The following is a 20,798-nucleotide window of genomic DNA, read 5'->3' as shown; positions in this document are numbered from 1 at the left end:
ATATATATATATATATATATATATATATATATATATCAACAACAGCACGGCTTCCTTTTTCTCAGTACCAGGTGGGGGGTTTATGCAAGATTTCTTTGCTAAACACCCGATCAATTAACTCTTCCTCAAACACATGTTCTCACAAGGTAAACACAGTAGAAAACAAGTATTTCTAACTTAATATTCTCAGGTAATAAATATACAATGATGGTAACACAATAAATATTCCACTTAAAATGTTATATCAGGCCTAGAAATGTTATTTTTTTGTAACTCGAGAAAGGAAGTTTTTAATAAAATTAGAAATCCAAAGAAACATATTATTATTTTTTCATTCTACCACCTTTCTTTCAACTTACTTTCTCAACTGAATTTTAACCCTTAAGGCAGTACTTAAACTTTTGTGATCAAAATATTTCTATCAAGTACAAGAGCATAAAGATGAAAGAAATGTGAATCTGATTATTTATTACTATAGATTAATGCCTTACAAGAGGTTTGAATGTTATCTTATGTAAGGACCTTTTATATCAATGTATATATAGGTCATTAACAGATCCAAGTAGTCTTATAGTTTATACATCTATATGTAATTTTTGACTTCAAAACTAATTCAACATAAGAAAAACATCATCAGTTCATGCAAAGATTATCAAAAAAAAACATAACATTTCCAAAGTCTGAGCATTCCTATAGCTTAAAAATTATTTACAAAACTTTTTAAAAAACAACTTGAGTTCAGACATTTTTTCTTAAGTTTTTTATAGGCCAACTAAACATTTGTAGCACCTATCTTCAGAGAATAACTGAAGAGAGTATATAAACAAGTTCTTGCCCATAAGAGATGGTTGACATCAGCCAATGATTTCAGTTTCAGCAAATGTAAAAATAAACAGAAAATTTTAATCAGTATACAGATAACCATAAGTGTAATGATGGTATAATCAAGAACTTTGTCATAAATTCAAACAACAGAATTAGAAGAGATATGTGTTCCTGACACGATTATATGTAGCTTTGAATTTCTAAAGACAAGATTGTAGGTTCAGATACACTTAGTACCTTCCAGAAGGCACAATTCCTGTGTTCTCCTTCAGTCTCAAACAAACTTCTATAGTTTTTAATTCTGCTGCTGAGCCTACCCATCATCTCGGCACTGGCTAGTTGCTCTATGAACAAAGGGACCTTTCATTCTATGACTAGTAAGTAACAATTGTTTATTGGCTTGTTTACAATATTTCACCCACTTTCTAGTGCTCGAGCATAAGCATCAGCCTCCCCAGAAGGTGCCAATCTGTTATGCATTGCATACTTTACTGTCCAAAGGCGTGCAGTTCTTTCAAATGTTTTTCTATCTTCAGTGTAAAGCTTCCCAACCTCTGGTTCCATACACACGTGACAATAAGGGTCAGTTAAAAGAGACTGAATGCTAATTAGAACCTGAAAAAAAAAGTTACAAAAAAAAGACTAGTTTCTGGTAAATTTTTAAAGACTTAAATAATCCTTTAATTCCTAATATAATTTGATATACCACAAGGCATTTTTGATATGATCATACATTATGTAAAATGGATGTATGGTTAGTTTAGCAAAATCATATTGACACTACAGTTTTCATCTAGTGTTCAAAACACATGAAATCCCCTTTTTTCTCTAACAAATTATGATGATGATGATGATAGACAAATTATATATTAAACAAATATAATAATATGCAAGAACTACAGAAAGGTGTTAGTTTAGCTAGACTCAAGCATTCACAGTAATAAGTGAAATATATTAATTAAATATGGCCATTGTATTAAATATACTTTATGTTGTGCATAAACATAATGTTTTATATTACTAAAAATCTAACAGTGGAGATCTTAAAGATTACTCTGTACACATGCTGTTTACATGAATCATTACACAACACATTCTGCCACTTTACAAAAATATTCCTTCTCAAACCAATAGTAACTGAAAAATTGAATTTATTATGTTTACATAATTATCGCTTGACTAAAATAAATCAGTGTACCGAGATACACAAACCATTGCTATGTCTGAAAATTATCTAAAGTTATAAAATGATAATCATATCAACCAAACTATATTAATAAATACAGAATCATAATACTACCAAGGATATATTCATTATGATAACAAATTGGCTCATCTTTTGTCTTTGATGCTGAGCCACAACTCTATTTTACACAATTTTTCCCATAAAAAACATTAACTACTTATTCCTCATTCACAATAAATAACAAGTGATACAGAGCTATGTGTTCTAAGTTTGGATTTATGAGAACCCACCTTCGAAATTGTTAGAGCAAGACTCCAGTTGTGTGTAATTGAATCTAATCCAATATCTCCATGGCGACTCACATTAGGGTGAAAAACCTTAGTGACAAATCGAACTACAGGAGGCTCCATTGGATAACTATAAACATTTATAATAATCTTAAAGACCAAAACTATTCTACAACTTTCAACAGATCAGAAAATATATTTTTTCACAAAATTGAAATAGTAATATATTCAGCTTCTCCAATAAGGGAAAAAATTGCAAAAATTTTTAATGCAAAAAAACAAATATTTTGCTACAAAATCTAACTAAAAACTGTACTACATGATGGTTACGTTATGGATTTCCACACAAAGCTACACGAAGGCTATCTGCACTAGCTGTCCCAAATGTAGCAGTGTAATACTAGAGAGAAGGCAGCTTGTCATCACCACCCACTGCCAACTCTTTTACCAATGAATAGTGGGATTGACTGTCACACTATAATGCCGCCACGGCTGAAAGAGTGAGCATGTTTGCTGTGATTGCGAGTCGAGCACCCTAACCACATGGCCATGCCAGGCCCCTACATGAGGGAATTTATATTATCAGATATTAGAAAAATTTAAAACTGGGTGCAGTAGTAAAGTCTGATAATAACTAATCAACTAAATTACAAGTAAAGGTTACACAATGTGGTGAGAACAAAGAATTACAAAATTTAGAAATGGAATTTTATGATGCAAGTATAGAAGGCTTTTGGTCCAGAATAGAAGCAAATGTATGAAGCGTTGGCCACTAAATGTTCTATTTTTAATTCTCTTTGTGTTAAAAAATGTCATTACTAAAGTATGAATATACATATATCAAATACTATAAGGATTTCATATAGTATATATAATACCAAAACTTTATTACCTGCTTGGTATTTGTAAATATAAGAAAAAAGAGCCACCCTCATAAGGACTCTCAGTTGGACCTGAGATAGAAGCTTGCCAGTGACAGCACATTCGATCTAGAGGAGTTGCTTCTATCCCTTCTGGAGGATCAGATTGAAGAGATTTCAATTCATTTCTTAATCGTTTGGCTCGCCAGGAATCATCTCCAGGAGTCTGTTGAATCTGTTACATATATAACTTCTGAATTAGTCAATAAATTATAGGTGCAAGAAAATTTTAGAATGCTTAAGAATTGTTTTTTCTTTTTTCAAGAGTTAAAGATATATTTTTTTTAATCTTATTAAGGTGAAACCTTACCAAACACCCTATATACATATATTTCAAAACTTTTAAGTGAACAGATGAAGGGCTTGTTATTGATGAACTATTAAATCTTTGGGGTTAATTAACAGATAGCATTTGAACTTCAAATTATTTCCTTTTGATTGTGAATAAAAGTATTAGCAAGTCACAATTTTTTTCATAAATATTCCAAACAGCAAGCAGTCAACTGTTACAGTTGAAGGTACTAGATAATTTTTGTGCATGAAAAATGTGGTCATTATCATGAACCACAATAGTAGTTCATAATGGGAGGGTTACACAGGAATTTACTCAAAACTGTAAGAGAACATTTAGGCAAAAACCATCTTAAAAAGCAGACTTATTTTTGAAACAACACTCAAAACCTTCCTATTCAATAGTTAAAAGCACTCAAACATTGATATTAAGCAAAATAAGTGATTTCACTTGTTAGACAAAATCCAAATTTGCTCATTTGTTCATATGATTAGTTCACAAGCCTACAGCAAAATTGGTTTAGTATTTTGTCATGACCTATTTAAAAGTTAATTATTTTTCACTGAAAGTTGATTTACATGGTTATAAATACTTAATAGAGAAGATGATGTTCTGAGTGGCTGCTTTGTACTCAGTGCATGTTAAACATGTTTACACGAAACCTCAGGCACAAAACCTCCTGGTTTAGTAAACATTTACTTCAAAAGACATAAAGCTTTATTTAAAGCATTGTTTTAGACATATTTTTTTTTATTTGAAAAAGCTTCATTTCTACTGGTAAAATTGTATGTGTTTAGTGGGGGTTGTATCATACTCTAGGCATATATTAGCCCAATCCTGTGCATTTAAAAACTAACATAAAAGATATTTAAAAATTAAGAATTTAAAACCTACATATAGGGATCACAAAAAAGTAAGCAAACAAAGCTGGAGATCTACTGTTGATAGTTTGCTAAAGCTAAAAGACCCTATTATGACTCCACTACAAAATTATTGTAAGTGATATCTACTGTGGTGTGAGACCACACAGGAATTTTGCAAAAAACTGAAAATTAATGTTAAACTTAATTCAACTTCCTTACGTTTGTCATGCTTCAAAATTTTCTAAGTCTTTCACTTTCCACCATCAACAAATCTGGTGTTTTCTTAGCTTGCACATAAGTTAACATAAATTACATCTCAAACACCTTCTGGCACATTCATTGGAAACTGCCACATGAAAGGTACCTGATTTTGCTGTTGCATATTGTTACTCAAATCGCTACTGTTCATCATTACTTGAGTCTGATGTCTCTATGTGAATTTCTGTGACAATATTCCAGCAAGTCTTTAACATTGGATGATTACCATAGTAGATTTCCCTATTCAGACAATGGTGGTGATTTTTTCTACTGTTTCTTATACTTAGCTGAAAACGTGAGTGCATATTTAGTATTTAGCATGTAGCACTATTTCATATAGCTATTTTTAAGTAGTTGGTGTTAATGTAGTAGTTGTAAATGTTGTGAATAACTGATGAATTACGCTAAGTGTTTTGCTGTTGTCTATTTTCCATGAGTTATTTGTTATCTTATTCTAGCAAACACTTATGTACAGCAGACTGCTGAATGAAGAAAATATATATGTGACATGTAGACCTAATAAGGTAAGCATGTTACTGCATCTTTTTACATTGCATTAATCTGTGTTGTATTGTCTTAGAAGAAACACTACTCTGTTTCGATGAGATTGCTTTGTTGCTACTCATCTTTTGTTACATTACACTGTGACACTGATGGAAGCCAGTCATTAAATCTGTGATGATATAATCTTTGCATTCAAGAGGGTCCTTTGAGAACAACTTTACATTTTGTTTGTTGTAGTTGCATACCAGTATATATGTTTATTCTTTGTTCTACATTTGTTATATGTTTTGAATAAGTTTAGTGTCATGGTTTGGTGAAAAAAAAGCTAATGCAACAGTAAAACATGTAACATTCAATTGAACACATATGCATGTATGTAACTTAAAATTTATTCTCCATAAATGGGTATAAAAAAACTTCAGATACAAGATTAATAAAAATTGTTAATTTAAAAAGTGGGAATAGTGATCATCAGAGAAGTACAGAAACAAGTTGAATCAAAATGCAAAGATTATATTTTCAAGCCTACAACTAAGAACTCTAAACAAAACTGGAAATAGTATCTACATTATTTTCTCAAGATACAAATCCATATTTTGACTCCACTGAAATTAATAAGTTCTGTAGACACGTAATTTGTACTAAAACTCTAAAGCTCAAATAGGGGTGGAAAGAATACCTAAAATAGGCAGTTTGGAGTGAAGAAGTGTTACATGGTAAGGTAAAACATTATTGAGTTCAAAAAATATTTTTTTTACCCAAATACAATTTAGTTACTAAGCCTGATAAATTATAGTGGAATTCTGTGGTACTCAAATAGTAAGTTATGATATTTTTGTTATTTTAAAATGCATATATAAAACTTAAAAAACTTTTGTTTTATATTCTCCACTGTGAAATTTGATAAGACTTAGCAACTTATGGCAAATGAGTACAAAGTTTGTAACTAGAAGAGACAATTCTTAGCTATACTTCTATATTTACTCTTCTATGTTTTAAGAAAAATAAATGAAATTTAAGAACTTAATTGTAAATATTATTAATCTATATATACATATATATAATGTATTACAACTGAAATGTGACTATATATTTTGCAAAATACTGGTCCAATAGAACACAGCCACGACAGGTTACTTTGTAAAAGCTAGTTTTATATTATTGGATACAGTAACAAGAGTGCATGTGCACCATGTCATTCAACTTCTGTAAAGTTAGTCAGATGCTGCTGAAAGGTCAATAAAATAAATATTTATATAATGTATAATGTTATAAGATTTAAGCTATTTAGACTAAGCATTTGTGGTTTCTTGTTATAATTTGTAGTCATTCTAGAATGAATAAAAGCATAATTTATACCAATTTCCTAATTTTTCATGGTGGTTATGAGTTCGGTAAAATCAACCAAACCCACACAGAGAAACAATAATGAAAATAAGAGATAAAATATGATTTCTTTTCTAAACAGAAGCATTTAATGATTATCTGGAGTTTATAAAAATTTTGCATGTGAAATTTGACAATTTTCTGATGCATAAAAGTATTTTTAATCTTAAAATCAAAATTACTCTGCATGTTGGACAGCCAACATTTGAAAAGAAAAAATGCACAGGCAAATCATTGCTTAAAAAACGTCAAAGCTTAATAAAAAAAACCTGATATTTTGTGTATGAAAGCCTTGTAATGTTTACTAATAATCCGCAAAATTTTGTGAAGATACGCTTACTGTATTAAAAGTTATAGCATGAAAACTATAACAAGTACAAAATGATTATGAGGTCGGTCTCTGGAACTAAGCTCATAGTTAGAGTTAATCATTTCAAGATCGGTCAGATCACACCACACCGGAAGTGGGCAAGACATGTGGGAAATGTGAGAGGAGGAAAGTATCTATTGGAAATACATTTTCAATTTTAGAAAATGTTAACTTCCGATATGATAACTTATCTCTTCTCACAAAAAGCTAGGATCACACACTGAACATGTGGAAGGTTGGTGAGAAGATGATCCCCTTGAGGAAGTGCCTAAAGGAAAACCATAGGGTGTGAAAAGGAACTAAAAATAACACACCTGTGGGAGACTGCACCACTTCTAAGCCAGGTATAATTTTCATCTGCTAGTAATATGTCGCTAAGGGGGTGGAACAAAGGAGGGACCCCAAAGAAAAGTTACATAAATAACAGGACCCACTGGTGTAGAGTAGCTAGGACATGACAGACCATAAAGGGGTATTCGACTTCAACCAATACCTGGAGCTATCTGGAATTGTACATCAGTTTTGCAGTAGGAAGAGTGTCCTCTACCGTTCACCTCAACAACAAGTACTGACAGGAAAGAGCAGCTTCCGTACCAAGAAATTGCCTCCACAGGTGTGCACCTCCCATACAACCAACATCAGATCCACATGAAACAGAGATCCAGTGGACGGTAAGAAGTTGTGGGGCCCAGGTGGGTGTTCATTCTTAGTACAGTCCGTAGTAGAAGGAAGGAAGGAAACCAACCTTAAACCTGCAGTAATTCATGGGTCTCGTCCAGCTACAATCAAAACCAGATCCACTGGGAACTGACATCCAGTGGGCAGTAGGAAGGAGGGTGCCTCAGCTGGAGGAGCAAACTGCAATATATGATGGAGTGCATCATCCAACACCTGGAGCCATCTGGAATAGTACATCAGGTCCACGGTAGAATGAGCATCAAATGCCATGGATCATCAGAAATGGGCAGTGATTCCTGTTTGCTTTACTCATGTTAGTCCATGACCGTATGGTTCGGGACAAACATACCTACGAATGGTCCTGCGGAACACCCCATCTCAATGGTGAGCATGATATGACTTGGATATATGTTATGACTATATTTTGAAAGCACAGAAAACATGTTGATGGAGTCGATCAACCAACACCTGGTGGTATCTGGAATTGTACATCAGGCCCGAGGTAGGAGCCTCAACCTCATAATCATCTAGCACAATATGATCAGTGCAGATTTAAGACTGGCAACACTCACCACAGAGTGCAATCCAAACATGGGATAAGGGCCCCTGCAGAGAAAATGAATGGAGTACTTACCACCCACAGATAAACTGTTATAGCACTGATGATGTTCTCCAAGGGAAAATGGAAAGGTGTAGCCAGTGACATGGTAAGATGATGGAGTTTATGGGAAGAAAATAAGAAAAAGGTGACAAATATCAGAAAAAAGGGAAGAAAACAATGGGCAAATGAACTGGCAAATTTAACCCATAAGGGTAATGGGAGAGGTGAGAATTCTATAAAATAAACAAACAAACACTGAAACCACAGAAGGGAGCAGTATGTATCATATACCATCAGAGAGCCCTGACTAGACAAAGGATGTAAGTGGGATTGGAATGGTCATAAAGTTGGGAAATGGAGTGAAGGGAAAAGGATGTAAGGTAGAATTACCCTATCAAGAAGCCAAAGTCTTGAGCATAAAGGAACAATCAGAAAAAAGAAGAACACAAGAACTATGAAACAAAATGGAGTGAACAACAATTGCGAACACATCAGAATGACAACGTTCTCACACCAGCAAGAGCAGGAACACGGACTTCAAGGAAATGTGATATAATGAACACAAAAACAAAAATACAAATGTAGGACCATACTGAGGTGCTAAACAGGGAAGGAGGTCGGGGTGGACGAGAAAAGTGGAAGGTACGAAACAACCTGGATAATACTGACAACTGGGAAACACAAGCACATTTGGTAAATCTTAGATAACATTACTCTATAGTCTACAACAGAGGAAACCAAAAAGCCCCATTCATAAACTCAAGGGAAGAAGGATGGTATATGAGGAACAGTAAGATGGGAAGGACAATAACCCCTGCAGACAGGCAAACAGCAACAGCGGTATGTGTACCACTTACATTGGTAAACTGCCAGGGAGGAAGGAGGAACAGGATGGGAAATGAAGGAAGCTACATACAAATGTCTAGCCCTTCAAGCAAGGGACTGGGCAAAGCCATGCATGAAGGCAGAGTGAAGATACAGATGAATGATGCAGGCTGGAGTGGGGCTGATGGAGGAGTATCTGAGATAAAGCAAGAGAAAAGGGAGGTGACACAGAAAACTGGTGCTACAATGTACCTACGTGTGAGTCTGCCAATATGGAGTCACCAACAGAACACTACATGGAGTGTTTTCATGTATGGTAAGGACACTTGGGAGGAAATGAAAAGGAGGATATGTACATAGGTACCAACCCAACCAATCCTGAATGAGAGCATCGACTGCTCCCTCCAGAGGATGAGGAACAGGAGACCAAAATTGGGGAAGCGGTGTATTGAGAAGAGTGGCAAAAACACCAAATCTTGGACACCCAAAACCCGAAAAACATGAGGATCCAAAGACCACTTCATAGGGAAAATCAAGATGGGATAACCAATCTGTGACCAGATTCAGGGCACTCAAATGATAACATGCCAACAAAGTGAGGTGATGGCAGTAGTACCAATATAGAAGATCCAGTGTTTGACAACAGAGGTGTGTCGACCAAGTGCCCCTTGCCCGGTGACGTATGAGGATACCACAAAATGTCAGAGTGGACCATCACCAATGAGCACCAAACAGCCCACACGAAATGAAGAAAAGCCCAATGAACAGCACGAAGTTCCAAGAAATTCACATGGAGAGAGGACATGGAAAGAGACCATTGCCTTGAAACCTCCTGGGTGTCAAGATATACCCCCAAATGGAAAGAGAAGCATTCAGGATGAGGAACATCGATAGCAGTACTGTTCTGATCCATTCACCAGTTGAAGTCAGTCTGTAAGGGAGAAGGAAGGATAAGATGGCATATAAGATATCCCAAAGAAGGTTCCATTGGTCTATCAAAACCCACTGACAATAATGAGTGAGGGTGCAACCAAGAGGAATGAGGGCTTCAAGAGAAGTCCACATCCCCAAAAGAGAGAGACAGAACCTCTTGTGCTGTTGGAGAAGGAGAGGATGAGATACTGCATGCAATACATTCCACAGCTCACAATTCAAGTGGAGCAGGTAGGGCCCAATGGAGATGGGAGTTGAAAAACACCCTGAGGTGAACCAAAACTTTTGTGGGTGTGAGAAAATACTTCTTCATATTGACAAGCCAATCTACCATGACAGCATCCTGGAGAAGAAACTGGGAATGTAGGACCAAGTCATCTTGCGAGAAGGCAAGAAGCTACCAGATAGATGTCCATATAATGATGGAAATGAAAGTCCTTGGAATGAATCAGGTGGGCAAAAAATGGGATCCTAAGGAGGAGGGAAGGAAACAGGACTGCGAGACAATGAGGGGAGATGAATAGAAGTAAAGGACCAGACTTACTGAAATGACTTTCAGAACCCAGGGATCGACCACCATGGACAGCTAAATGTGAGCAAATTAAAGGAGTTTTACCCCTATCAGCCCTGACCTGAGAAGGGTGGTCAGAGTAAGATGAATATGGGAAAAGGTAATCAACTTATTGGGGTCTGATCCCCACTAAGGGAGAAATGATACCAAACAATGTGAGTCCAAATAAGAGGTGTTATAATGATGATAATCAAAAGCACGATCATCATCAGTACGTGGGGGTCGAGGCATACTGATCCCCAAATGCTAATGCTCCCCACATGAAATAATAACTCAAAGGCTTATCTCTGAGAATGGCAGGGGAGGAACCCTAGGAAAGGAAGATAAGGAAAAAACATACATGAATAATCAAATCCAGTAAAGGGGTAAGAGGTCTGGGAAAGTCCCTGAAACAACATGTGACTGAGAGGCATATTGACTGTCCAATTCAAAACTTTTTGATCACTGAAACCCTGAGGAGGTTTGATAGGACAATCATTAGTTTGTTCTGATTATTGCATGAAATTGGTCAACTCCCAACACACCACAGTCGTCACTTCACAGGCCGAGAATTGTGGTTTTGACCCATTAGACGTGGTCTGTAATTCCGCTGAAGCAGTAACAGCAGTTGGAGTCGTGACCACCTAAAACTGTGAGTGATTAACTGACAAAATTGAAAAAGAAGATAAATAAAATAATTCATAATTCCCCACAAAAGAAAATGAAAATAACAATGTAACTGAAGTAGGAAAACTAAGAAAGTAAAAACTTGTGGATAAGTGAATCAAACCACAAGCAAAAACACATCTAATCAAGAAGAATGCCAATTGAGAAGTGGTTAACAGCTGCAAGATTAGAGGCAATAGTTACGATAGGAGTAGAGTCACACTCCTATTGGTGGAGGATTGCTGCATAATCTTTTGCATATTAGTATGCAGAAATAAGTGGAAGTATCAAGGCTAGTAGCAAGTGAAAATTTGCACCAATAGAGGGCAGTATAAGTCAAGAAAGCTCTCTGTGAGGTAAGATAACGTGTCAGAATTTTAAATATAACTGACAAAGGTTGTGAAATGCAGACTTTGGGTTAAATTATGTAAATTATTTGACTAGTCATTTTCCAAATTTGATTTCATAGCTTTCATTATGGTTTGTCATACTTACCTCTAACCAAATGTATATTTTTTTGCTTTGGATAATCCCACAACTGTTTTTTTTAATGTATATTTTAAATAAAAATTAAAGTTTAAAAGTTTACTTATATTCAAAAAGCATCAATAACACAAATAGGAAAGACAAACAAGTACTGTTATTTTAGTGTATAACAAAAGCAACAACTTTTACTGAAGTCTTCTTCTGGAATACTATTTCTAATTGTCTAAACAGAAAATTCCTATTTCAAATGCCTAGATAGAAAACTCCACATAGTTTAAGAATAACTTACCTGTTCTGCCATCTGGTGTAAACAAAGAAGACAAGGTGTACTTTCTACTCTTTAAAAAAAAAAAATCAATTTAAATTAAGAAATTAAATCTTATATAATATTAAAATTTGAATTATAAACTACATTATCATGCCAAGTTTACTGATACACTCTGATACTGAAGTAGTTTAATTAAATTTTGAATATACATAGAAAAGGTTGTGACATGCACACTTTGACCTTGGCTTCCAGCCATGCACATAGGGTTAAGATATGTAAAATATTTAACAAGTCATTTTCCAAATTCCAAACTAAAGTATGTTAATACTTCTATTATTAACACACACATATACACAAATTTACCTCACGTGATTGATGTACGAAATAATAATAAGAGTACTATTTCTTTCAGAAACGAAATAATCACATAATTCAATAATATTTATCACCTGAATTAATGTTATAAAGTTTGTAGAATCTAAGTGTAATTTAAACCTTCTATTATTATTTTTTGTCATTTTTATACCTTGCAACAAAATGTTTATAATCTTAAAATATATTTACTACAAAACAAAATATAGAACAAAAGAAAAACACTAATAAAAAAATTCTCTATGTTTGCTGTAAAAAGCTTACAGTTTTGTGTACAATGTTCTCCAGCGAGACCCTCTGAACATTGCAAGAAATAGTGGCCAACGTCTTCTGACAGCACGATACCACTGATCATCATTAGTTTCTGTTTCTAATAACTGGTTCCACCGTTTACAAACTTGACCACAACTCCACAAAGACAGGTCATCCAGGTATGAAAACACTAATGATAATACTACCAAAAATTTAAATCAAGTTAATAACATTGTCAAAGTCTTATTTCTTGAACATTTTCTCTTGTGAATGAATGAAATAAATTTACACTTATCTTTGTAACAAAATTTTCACATTATAATATTTGTTATAGTGTATATGATTTCTTTTAATGACCAAATATTAATTTTTTGAGTGAAAGTAAAAAATTGTATATAATAATATGTCAACCACACAATATTTCCTTTAACCAGGCCAACTGAAATATGACAGACACAGTAGTGGTTCAAATATTACTTTAGTAAATTGCGTGACAACAACTGTTATAGTGTGAAATAGATTAAGTTAATGAAGTGTAATTTTTCATAATTTTTACTGATGTAACAATACATCAGAATTAGAGTAAAGATTTATTTAACACTATAAGGTACATTTATTTTAACACTAAATATTATCAAGTACTAATGCCAACATACATGATATGTACAATGCAAGTACTAAGTAAGCATGTGAACATGTATATAATGTAAGTACTCAGTAAACATTCTAACATGTATGTGTAGAATGTAAATAATGTGGCATAGAAGTAACTGAAAGATTGTAAGAATACAAGAGACTTAAAAAGAGAGAAAGTTGAGAAAACATAAATTAATGATTACTTTGTTTATAGGTATTAGTTTTTTAAAAGAGAAAGAGTTACTAATTGTACCTGCCTCTATAACTATTACTTGTGTGTACATACCTTCTGCTGGAAGATTTTCAGCAAGACCCTCAGGAATAGCTGCTAGCTGCTTTGGAGCTGTTAATGCTGATATACAGTCTGCGAGCCGATCAACTTTGAGGACAGATACAATAATTTTTGGTTTTTCTCCTGGCCGGTTTTGCAATGTTTCATAAAAATCAGTAGGTTCTTCATTACCAGAGTCCTCTGAATCACTTTTCTGGTGAATCAAACAAAAAAAAATTAGATACAGATGAATCAAAGATACAGCTTATTTTTTTCATCTTAAAGTGAAATGTAGCTGGGAAAAACCTTTATAAACAAATATCTTAGAATAGCAAATAGTGCTGTTATTCTTTAGAAATCAGTAGGTATAACAAGATAGAGAATTAAAATCAAGACTGAAAAAACAACATCGTATTACATCAACCACTATTTAAATGAAGGATGCTTTAATGATTTAATTTTCTTACATACTTATAGCATTTTTGTTATATTTCTTTTCTAAACATGTTTCATACACCTCCTCAAGAGAAAAAATTCCATCACCATATTTCTTTTATGAAATGAACTAAAATTCCACATTTCCAATTTGTATTTTCTAAACATTATTAATAAAATGACAACACGTTTAATACTCTGAAATACATAATTTATTTGAATTTATCATTATCATAGGGACTAACATATTCTGAATTTTAATATATACATTTATCAAGTTACACTGAAGATTTTTTAGACAATCAATCACCTTTCAATACACAAACTTTGGTATATAACCTCACCACTACTTCAACTCATCCAGCTTGTCATTTATTTCGGTATCAATTCTCCATGCCTCTACTAGTTTTTCTATAACAGATTTTCTGTGGCTGTTGCCCTTGCCCTTTGCCACAAGATTTCTTAATTCTTTCATGCTTTGGACAGATTCTGTTCTCTCTGAACAGGAGTCTGTCAACTTAACAAGGGTCGCTGCATGACTTTCCAGTTTTCGCTTCTTTTTTATGGTTACCAGTTTCATTCATGAAGCTTTTCTTTTTTTTTTTCATCTAAGTCAAGTTTTCCTTTCCTCGCTTTTTCATTGTCCAAGTAGTTCATGTATTTCTGTCTGGTCTCTGACACGGAAACTTCAAAATACTGCAAAGACCTTACCATCAGGTACTTTGCAGGACACGTTTTCTGGAGTTTTTTCACTACAACAATGAACTTTCTTGTACATAGCCTTAACATCAAGCACATCTCTTTCCCAACAAATCCAAAGTCAACTTTCTATATTCCAATGAAGTACTTTTCATCAGTTAAATCTAATTATAATTCTGGGAAGCCCAAGATTTCCCAGCACATCACTTTTAATAACTCAATATAAAAGTCATTTTATGACCTTAAACATGTCATATGCCCAAAAGTGCATCTTTGGTCTGTCTATTTGGTACAGGGTAGAAAAAGATGCTATCTACTTTGCAAATGAAATAAATATGTGAATGTTTACCTCCAACAAAAGATTTTACATCTGTTTCATAACAATTCCATAAGAGCTAGTATTTGGATCTTTAACCTTTTATTTTGAACAGCAGTAACAAATAACCTCAAATTAGGAGGAACTTGAAGAACTCTTTCAGGAACTGGAATGTTCTCAAACCACCTGTGTTTACAAAAACTTATTGGAGAGATTTCAGAGTTTGTCACATTTCTAAATTCTTCTTCAATAAGAGCTTTGAAAAACTTGTCTAGATTTCAGTCTGCTTTTGCCATTTCTGTGTTGGATGCACTATGATCTAGGAAGGTGGTGTCCTCCGTGTCCATACAGTTACTATGTAGGTGGTCCAAGAATTTTCAGTTAACAGAACAACTATCCATGGACACCTATAACAACAAAAAAATCACATAATTTTTTGTTACATAATATTTATCAATACATATTGTTATATACAAAACAATGTAACACAGAAGCACCATTAATTTTTGCCTGTATATAAGTAAAGAAAATATTCACCTACCAGCAAAACTTTTCTCCTGTCAAGATATCAAGTGCCTTTGAAAAAACTATTTAACAAGTGTTCAGCTATGGCATGGCCCATGAAATGAGATGTCAGATATCTTGTGGCAACCTAGTGAGAATTAACACCCCATAGATGAACTACAACATAGAAGATTAGAAAAGGTGAATTATCAATGACTGGTTATAGCTTCCCTGTTTATAATGTATATTGTTTCTTATTAGATTTGTAAATTATTACTTGCAGCATGACTGGGAGTATTTTCCCACTATGTACTACCACTGGTACTAGTATGTATATTTATATGCATTGAAAATGGTATTAGACCTTAATAAAGTCTGAATTATATTTATTGCAATAATTATAAATTTATTATTTATTATTATTGTAACAATGATAAATGTTTCCATTTCATATAGATATACATTCTATTGACTTTACATAATGTAAAAGAACAGATTTCTTATATTTTAAAAACTTAATGAAAAGGCTAGTAAATAATTTACAAGTTACCCTGAATGTCCATTGGCTTTGTATTCATATTCTCATTCAGATTCTTGCCAAACAGAAACACATGCCAGCTTCCTTATTTACTTGAGTCTTCAAAATGTTGGAGAAATAGAGTGCCATCCCAAATCAGCAAATGCATGCCAATTTCTTGACAATAATGGTATCAGGAAACATTAATGAAATAATCTAGCAAACCCTTTACTAGAATGATATGAATGATATTTTTCTTCTGAATATAAGGTCCAGATGATTTCTGCTTTTATTGAATTTTCTCTGGACACATATGCTTCCATTATTGCCATCTTGTTATGTTTTGTACTAGGCCTAGGCTATTCATTTGACACACCTGTTTCCTCTTTTCTACCTTTCGCAGAGTTTCTGTACATAAATTCTGGGACTTGCATATTATTCTGATTGATCTTATGCTCAAGATCTGTGTTTAGCCCCTTTCACGTGTGATTTCAATACTGCTTCTCCCACGATTGAGACGTTGAAAGATTTGTTAGAATGTAACACCCAATTATCATTGAAAGTACACTTCCCAAACATTTTCACAATTTTTCCTACCACATAATCTGTAAAATCCTTTACATATTCAAACTAGTCCATACAATTGTACTCTATAAGTTCTCTATATCAAGGTCAGCAGATTTAAGGAAGACAACTAATCAAAAAGCATGAATGCAGCCAGACTATCCTTAAATAGCTGTTAAGCTACCTTGCAATTGTGATCATTTGTTACCAGATATGCCAGTTTTTAAAAACTGTCAAATGTCAATTTTCCATGACTTTTCAAGACCTGTATGCACCCTGATTTCATAGAAACAAGATACTAGTTTTAACTAGGATTGAAAAATTATTTGTCAAGTTTAAAGTTTTAGTAAAAAGTAAATTGTACAAGGCAACTGTATTAATGTACAATATTAATTTCCTTGGAGCTACATTTAACTCATTAAAACCTTATTCAAATATTATGATAAATGTTTTCTTTCAGAACAATAATAAATGGTACATGATAATTAACAAAAGACATCTAAGAAATATAAAACGGTGTTTTGGCTAGCCTGTTTGTACTTTTCTCCAGTAAATGCACTGTTGGGTAAAATGGATATTAAACAGATAACCTTTTTGTTTTTTGGTGAACATCAGAAAAGTTATTTCTAGATTTTACTATTTTTGTAGTGAATATTACTTTTTGATAGTTTGGTTCCTCATAGTCCTTTTGGTTGTTGATATGTGGATTCCTAAAGGTTTTATTGCTCAGTGACATACTTTTTAACAGTATATAAACATTTCTTCAACAATAATTTTGTATGATATTGTTTCTTCCTTCTAACCTGTTCAAAAGATATAATGATGCAGCCTGTTAGTATACACTGTATATTTTTTACATGTACATCGTATCTGCAATTTTTATCAATTTCATCAAAATCACCATCTCCATCATCATCACTACTTTAACTACCACTGATATAATTGTTATAAACCCTTTCCATCTGAATCTCCTTCTGCTTTTTTTTTAGTCACTAAACATTCTATCATGGACAAGCTTCACCTCTTTGCAGCTTTATGAACGTAAATTTTGTATGGTAATCAACTGAGTGTGAATGGCTATGTATGGTAATGCAATACAGTGGATACAGCTTAGTTAGTTACATTACCATTCCTTCTATTGCATGATATTTGTATACATACATACATATATATATGGGCAGCTAGGAATTTGCAACAAAAATTAACACAGATAACATGAAAAGTTAGGAAGATTAATTTCTAATACAGCCACTTACAGCAATAAAATTAACAAGGCTGTCTCAACTTCTTCCCGATAAACTTCTGGTAGGAACTAAAATCATCTAATTTACAAAATCAAACTCAGATTTTCAACATTAAATAAAATAAGGCTAGCTTTGTCTCTCTTTAGGTCAAGATAAACTATGAGTATGAATGACAATACATATCAGCGATGTGTATGTGTGTGTGTGTATATGTGCAGCTCTTAGGCACTTTGTACGTATTATGGTATAGTAAGTAGTATGTGTTAGAGTTTCAATGCAAGTCTAGTCTTACTACAGGCTGTACTTTACTTGGTCAAGATTGCTGTCTTGTTTAAATGTTTTACAGGTCATTGACTGTTTCCTTAAGATACTATGTAATATTAGCATGGTTTGGGCTTATTTTTTGCAATGTAATGAAACTTCCCAAGTAATAATGCATCAACAATTAGTTGAATAAAGATGCAACTAAACACTAATTATACTTTTCAGAAATAAATATGATATAAAAATATAAAAATTCTTGAACTGGCTCTTTTTTAGTCTTTGTACATAAATACTGATGTAATTGGATCTTTTTTGAGAGTCTATGTATTTTTTTCGGACAACCTCTGTCAACCTGGAGATATGCTTAAAATCGAGCCCTGCATTCAACTACAAAAACTTCAACATACTATACCATTTCAGTAGAGCAAGCTTCATTGAATCACTTCAACTTTGAGTTTTGTATTAAGAATGGATTGAGGCTAAGGAAGTTTTCAAATACACAATATTTATCAATAAAATTCAGAAACTATTATCCACTCCACATAAGCATGAAGAGCTGTGACTAACTGAATTTGCAAGATTTTATTGTTGCTAATATTTACACATCCAAAAACATGCTTTACTGCAAACTTTGGCAAAATGGAAATTAATGTTTCTCTTTCAATCCTGAGCTTATATGGATGAAAGAAAATATTTTAATACCTTTGAAGGATATCACATACCAAACAACAAGAATCTATTCCAGTAACATCTGGCATTATCAGGTTGGATGTGCACTCTCCTTACACTTGGGTAAATATTGTTTGATACTTAAAACATAGACAAAACCACACTCCAGACTTGTGTTGAGTATCTGGTGGTGATGTGATTGTATTAGAATATGAAAGTCATGAAGCAGCAGCTGATGTATGTCATCATTCTAAAATTCCTACCTGCAATGTGTACATAGAACTGTACCAACTCAATCTTTCTTATCAGAATGTTATGTTGTTTTCTCTCTCTCTCTTTGTAGTACAGACATTTGAACATAATTGTACAATAAAAAATAATCGACAGTTCTTCAATAGTATTTCTTCCTTCATTTGTTGTATTACACCACCAATTTAATTACGATGATTTTTGACAATCACTTTATGACTGAAGAACAGCTTGAATTTTGCAAAACAATTGCCTATCATCAGATGATGTTGGTTATGTATGTATGTGCCTGAGTAGCAGATTAATCTTTGTAAGCAGCAACTAAGTGTGAGAAGTACAATTCTGTCAATGATTGGAACACTACACTTCCACATACAATGTAATGACCTGTGAACAAGCTTTTACCAAAATGTTTTTCATAAGATGATTTCAAAAATGCATGTCAGTTGAAAACCATATGTAAAATTTTTTCTGGCTTCTAAATGTTCACTTGAATCAGAAAATCAGTACATCTTTATGTTGCCATAAAGTAATATTCATATAACTTGTCATCATACACATAATTAATTTAATAAAGAATGAGCATTCTATATATTCCTCTATCTGGATATGTTTCCACATAACTTCTCTGAAGATACCCTGGAACTTATTTTTGATTAACCCATTCACTGCAGCTGCAGTGAAAGCACTAAATAAAGGCAATCAATGCACTTTATTGACCAGCATTATTTCTTCTTCACTCCATGATACTATCCTAATATTGTTTGGTGACAGAACCAGATACATACACAACTCCACTGGATAGACGAGGTTTTATAACTTGTCCTCGGCATTAAGAGGATGTATAGAAATACAAGTTGTTCTGAGAGGTACATTGCATAGTAAAATAAAAACAGAATTCACTATGAACATACACAACATCAAATGGACAGATGAGGTTCCATAACTCGTCCTTGGCATTAGGAAGATGTGCACAACTGCTATTAGTACTAAGAGATGTAATGCATTGTAAAATGTAATTAGAGGTAACTATGTATGTATACAACCTCAACTGGACAGATGAGGTTCATAACTCGTTCTCGGAATTAGGAGGTTGTGGATAAAAAAATATTGTAACATAATTTAGCATAAACATAGTGGCTATGGCATATGGACCATGTTATATATACTCAGCAACCACAACCATACGTAAACAGTGTCATACATCAAGCAACCGGAATTATAAAACGGATGGGGACTCAAATAATTTCCATTTCTTTGAGTATCTAAAGGCAGTGGATAAAGCTACTTTATATAAGGCAATTGTAGAAGATGCTAATCCCTTGTGAGAGAGCCAGGTCAAAAAACGAGCTATGGTTGGCATGTCTGGACAAAGTGAGTTCAATCTTCTCTTGTGCCATTTGCTCTGATAAATGTCCATTGTGTGACTACACAAAGATGGAGACAGATACATGGCAACTTTAGAAGTTAAACCCCAATGCCTAGAAATGGACCACATAACCTCCATGCAAGAAGCTTGAGCTTCGGGATAGCTGGGTGTACAAGGTCAGATCGTGGCTGCCTCAACAGAGATGGCCAAAGAGGAAGAGAAAGAGGTGGGCTCTCTTGAAGGTACTGAAGAAGTGGAAACCATGGTTGAGCTGGCCAATCCAGTGCTACCAATAGAACACAACAAGGAGTTGACCTAAATGTAGCCAGAATCTTGGGTAACAGATGAATCAGTGGGAAGGCATAGAAGAGCAATCTCATCCAGTTCTGACTGAATGTATCCATCACCGAAGGTGACGTAACAGAGACCAAAATGCCTGTAGTTGAGTGTTCCAATGAGTGGTAAATGCATCAATCATCCGTGTCCCGAACCTAGATTGAAATACAATGGAAAATCTCATGATGTAGCATCCATTCAGT

The 20,798-nt window shown here is 33.7% G+C and overlaps 1 protein-coding gene across 1 annotated transcript in view; it reads right to left on the bottom strand.

Moving 5' to 3' along the window:
* Window positions 1-18: 18 nt before the first annotated feature.
* Window positions 19-20,798, bottom strand: part of LOC106462159 — a 36,834-nt gene continuing 16,054 nt past the window's right edge. The window contains exons 3-8 of the mRNA XM_022389325.1: window positions 13,445-13,643; window positions 12,535-12,724; window positions 11,920-11,968; window positions 3,191-3,393; window positions 2,302-2,428; window positions 19-1,440 (exon numbers count right to left, since the gene is read on the bottom strand). Of these exons, the coding sequence (XP_022245033.1) occupies window positions 1,240-1,440; window positions 2,302-2,428; window positions 3,191-3,393; window positions 11,920-11,968; window positions 12,535-12,724; window positions 13,445-13,643 (969 nt within the window). The 3' untranslated portion in view covers window positions 19-1,239. The remainder of the gene's footprint in view (window positions 1,441-2,301; window positions 2,429-3,190; window positions 3,394-11,919; window positions 11,969-12,534; window positions 12,725-13,444; window positions 13,644-20,798) is intronic.

This window comes from Limulus polyphemus, unplaced genomic scaffold (genome assembly GCF_000517525.1).
Source record: "Limulus polyphemus unplaced genomic scaffold, Limulus_polyphemus-2.1.2 Scaffold1106, whole genome shotgun sequence".
Classification (NCBI taxonomy): domain Eukaryota; kingdom Metazoa; phylum Arthropoda; class Merostomata; order Xiphosura; family Limulidae; genus Limulus; species Limulus polyphemus.
This window is presented reverse-complemented; position numbering and strand designations above follow the sequence as displayed.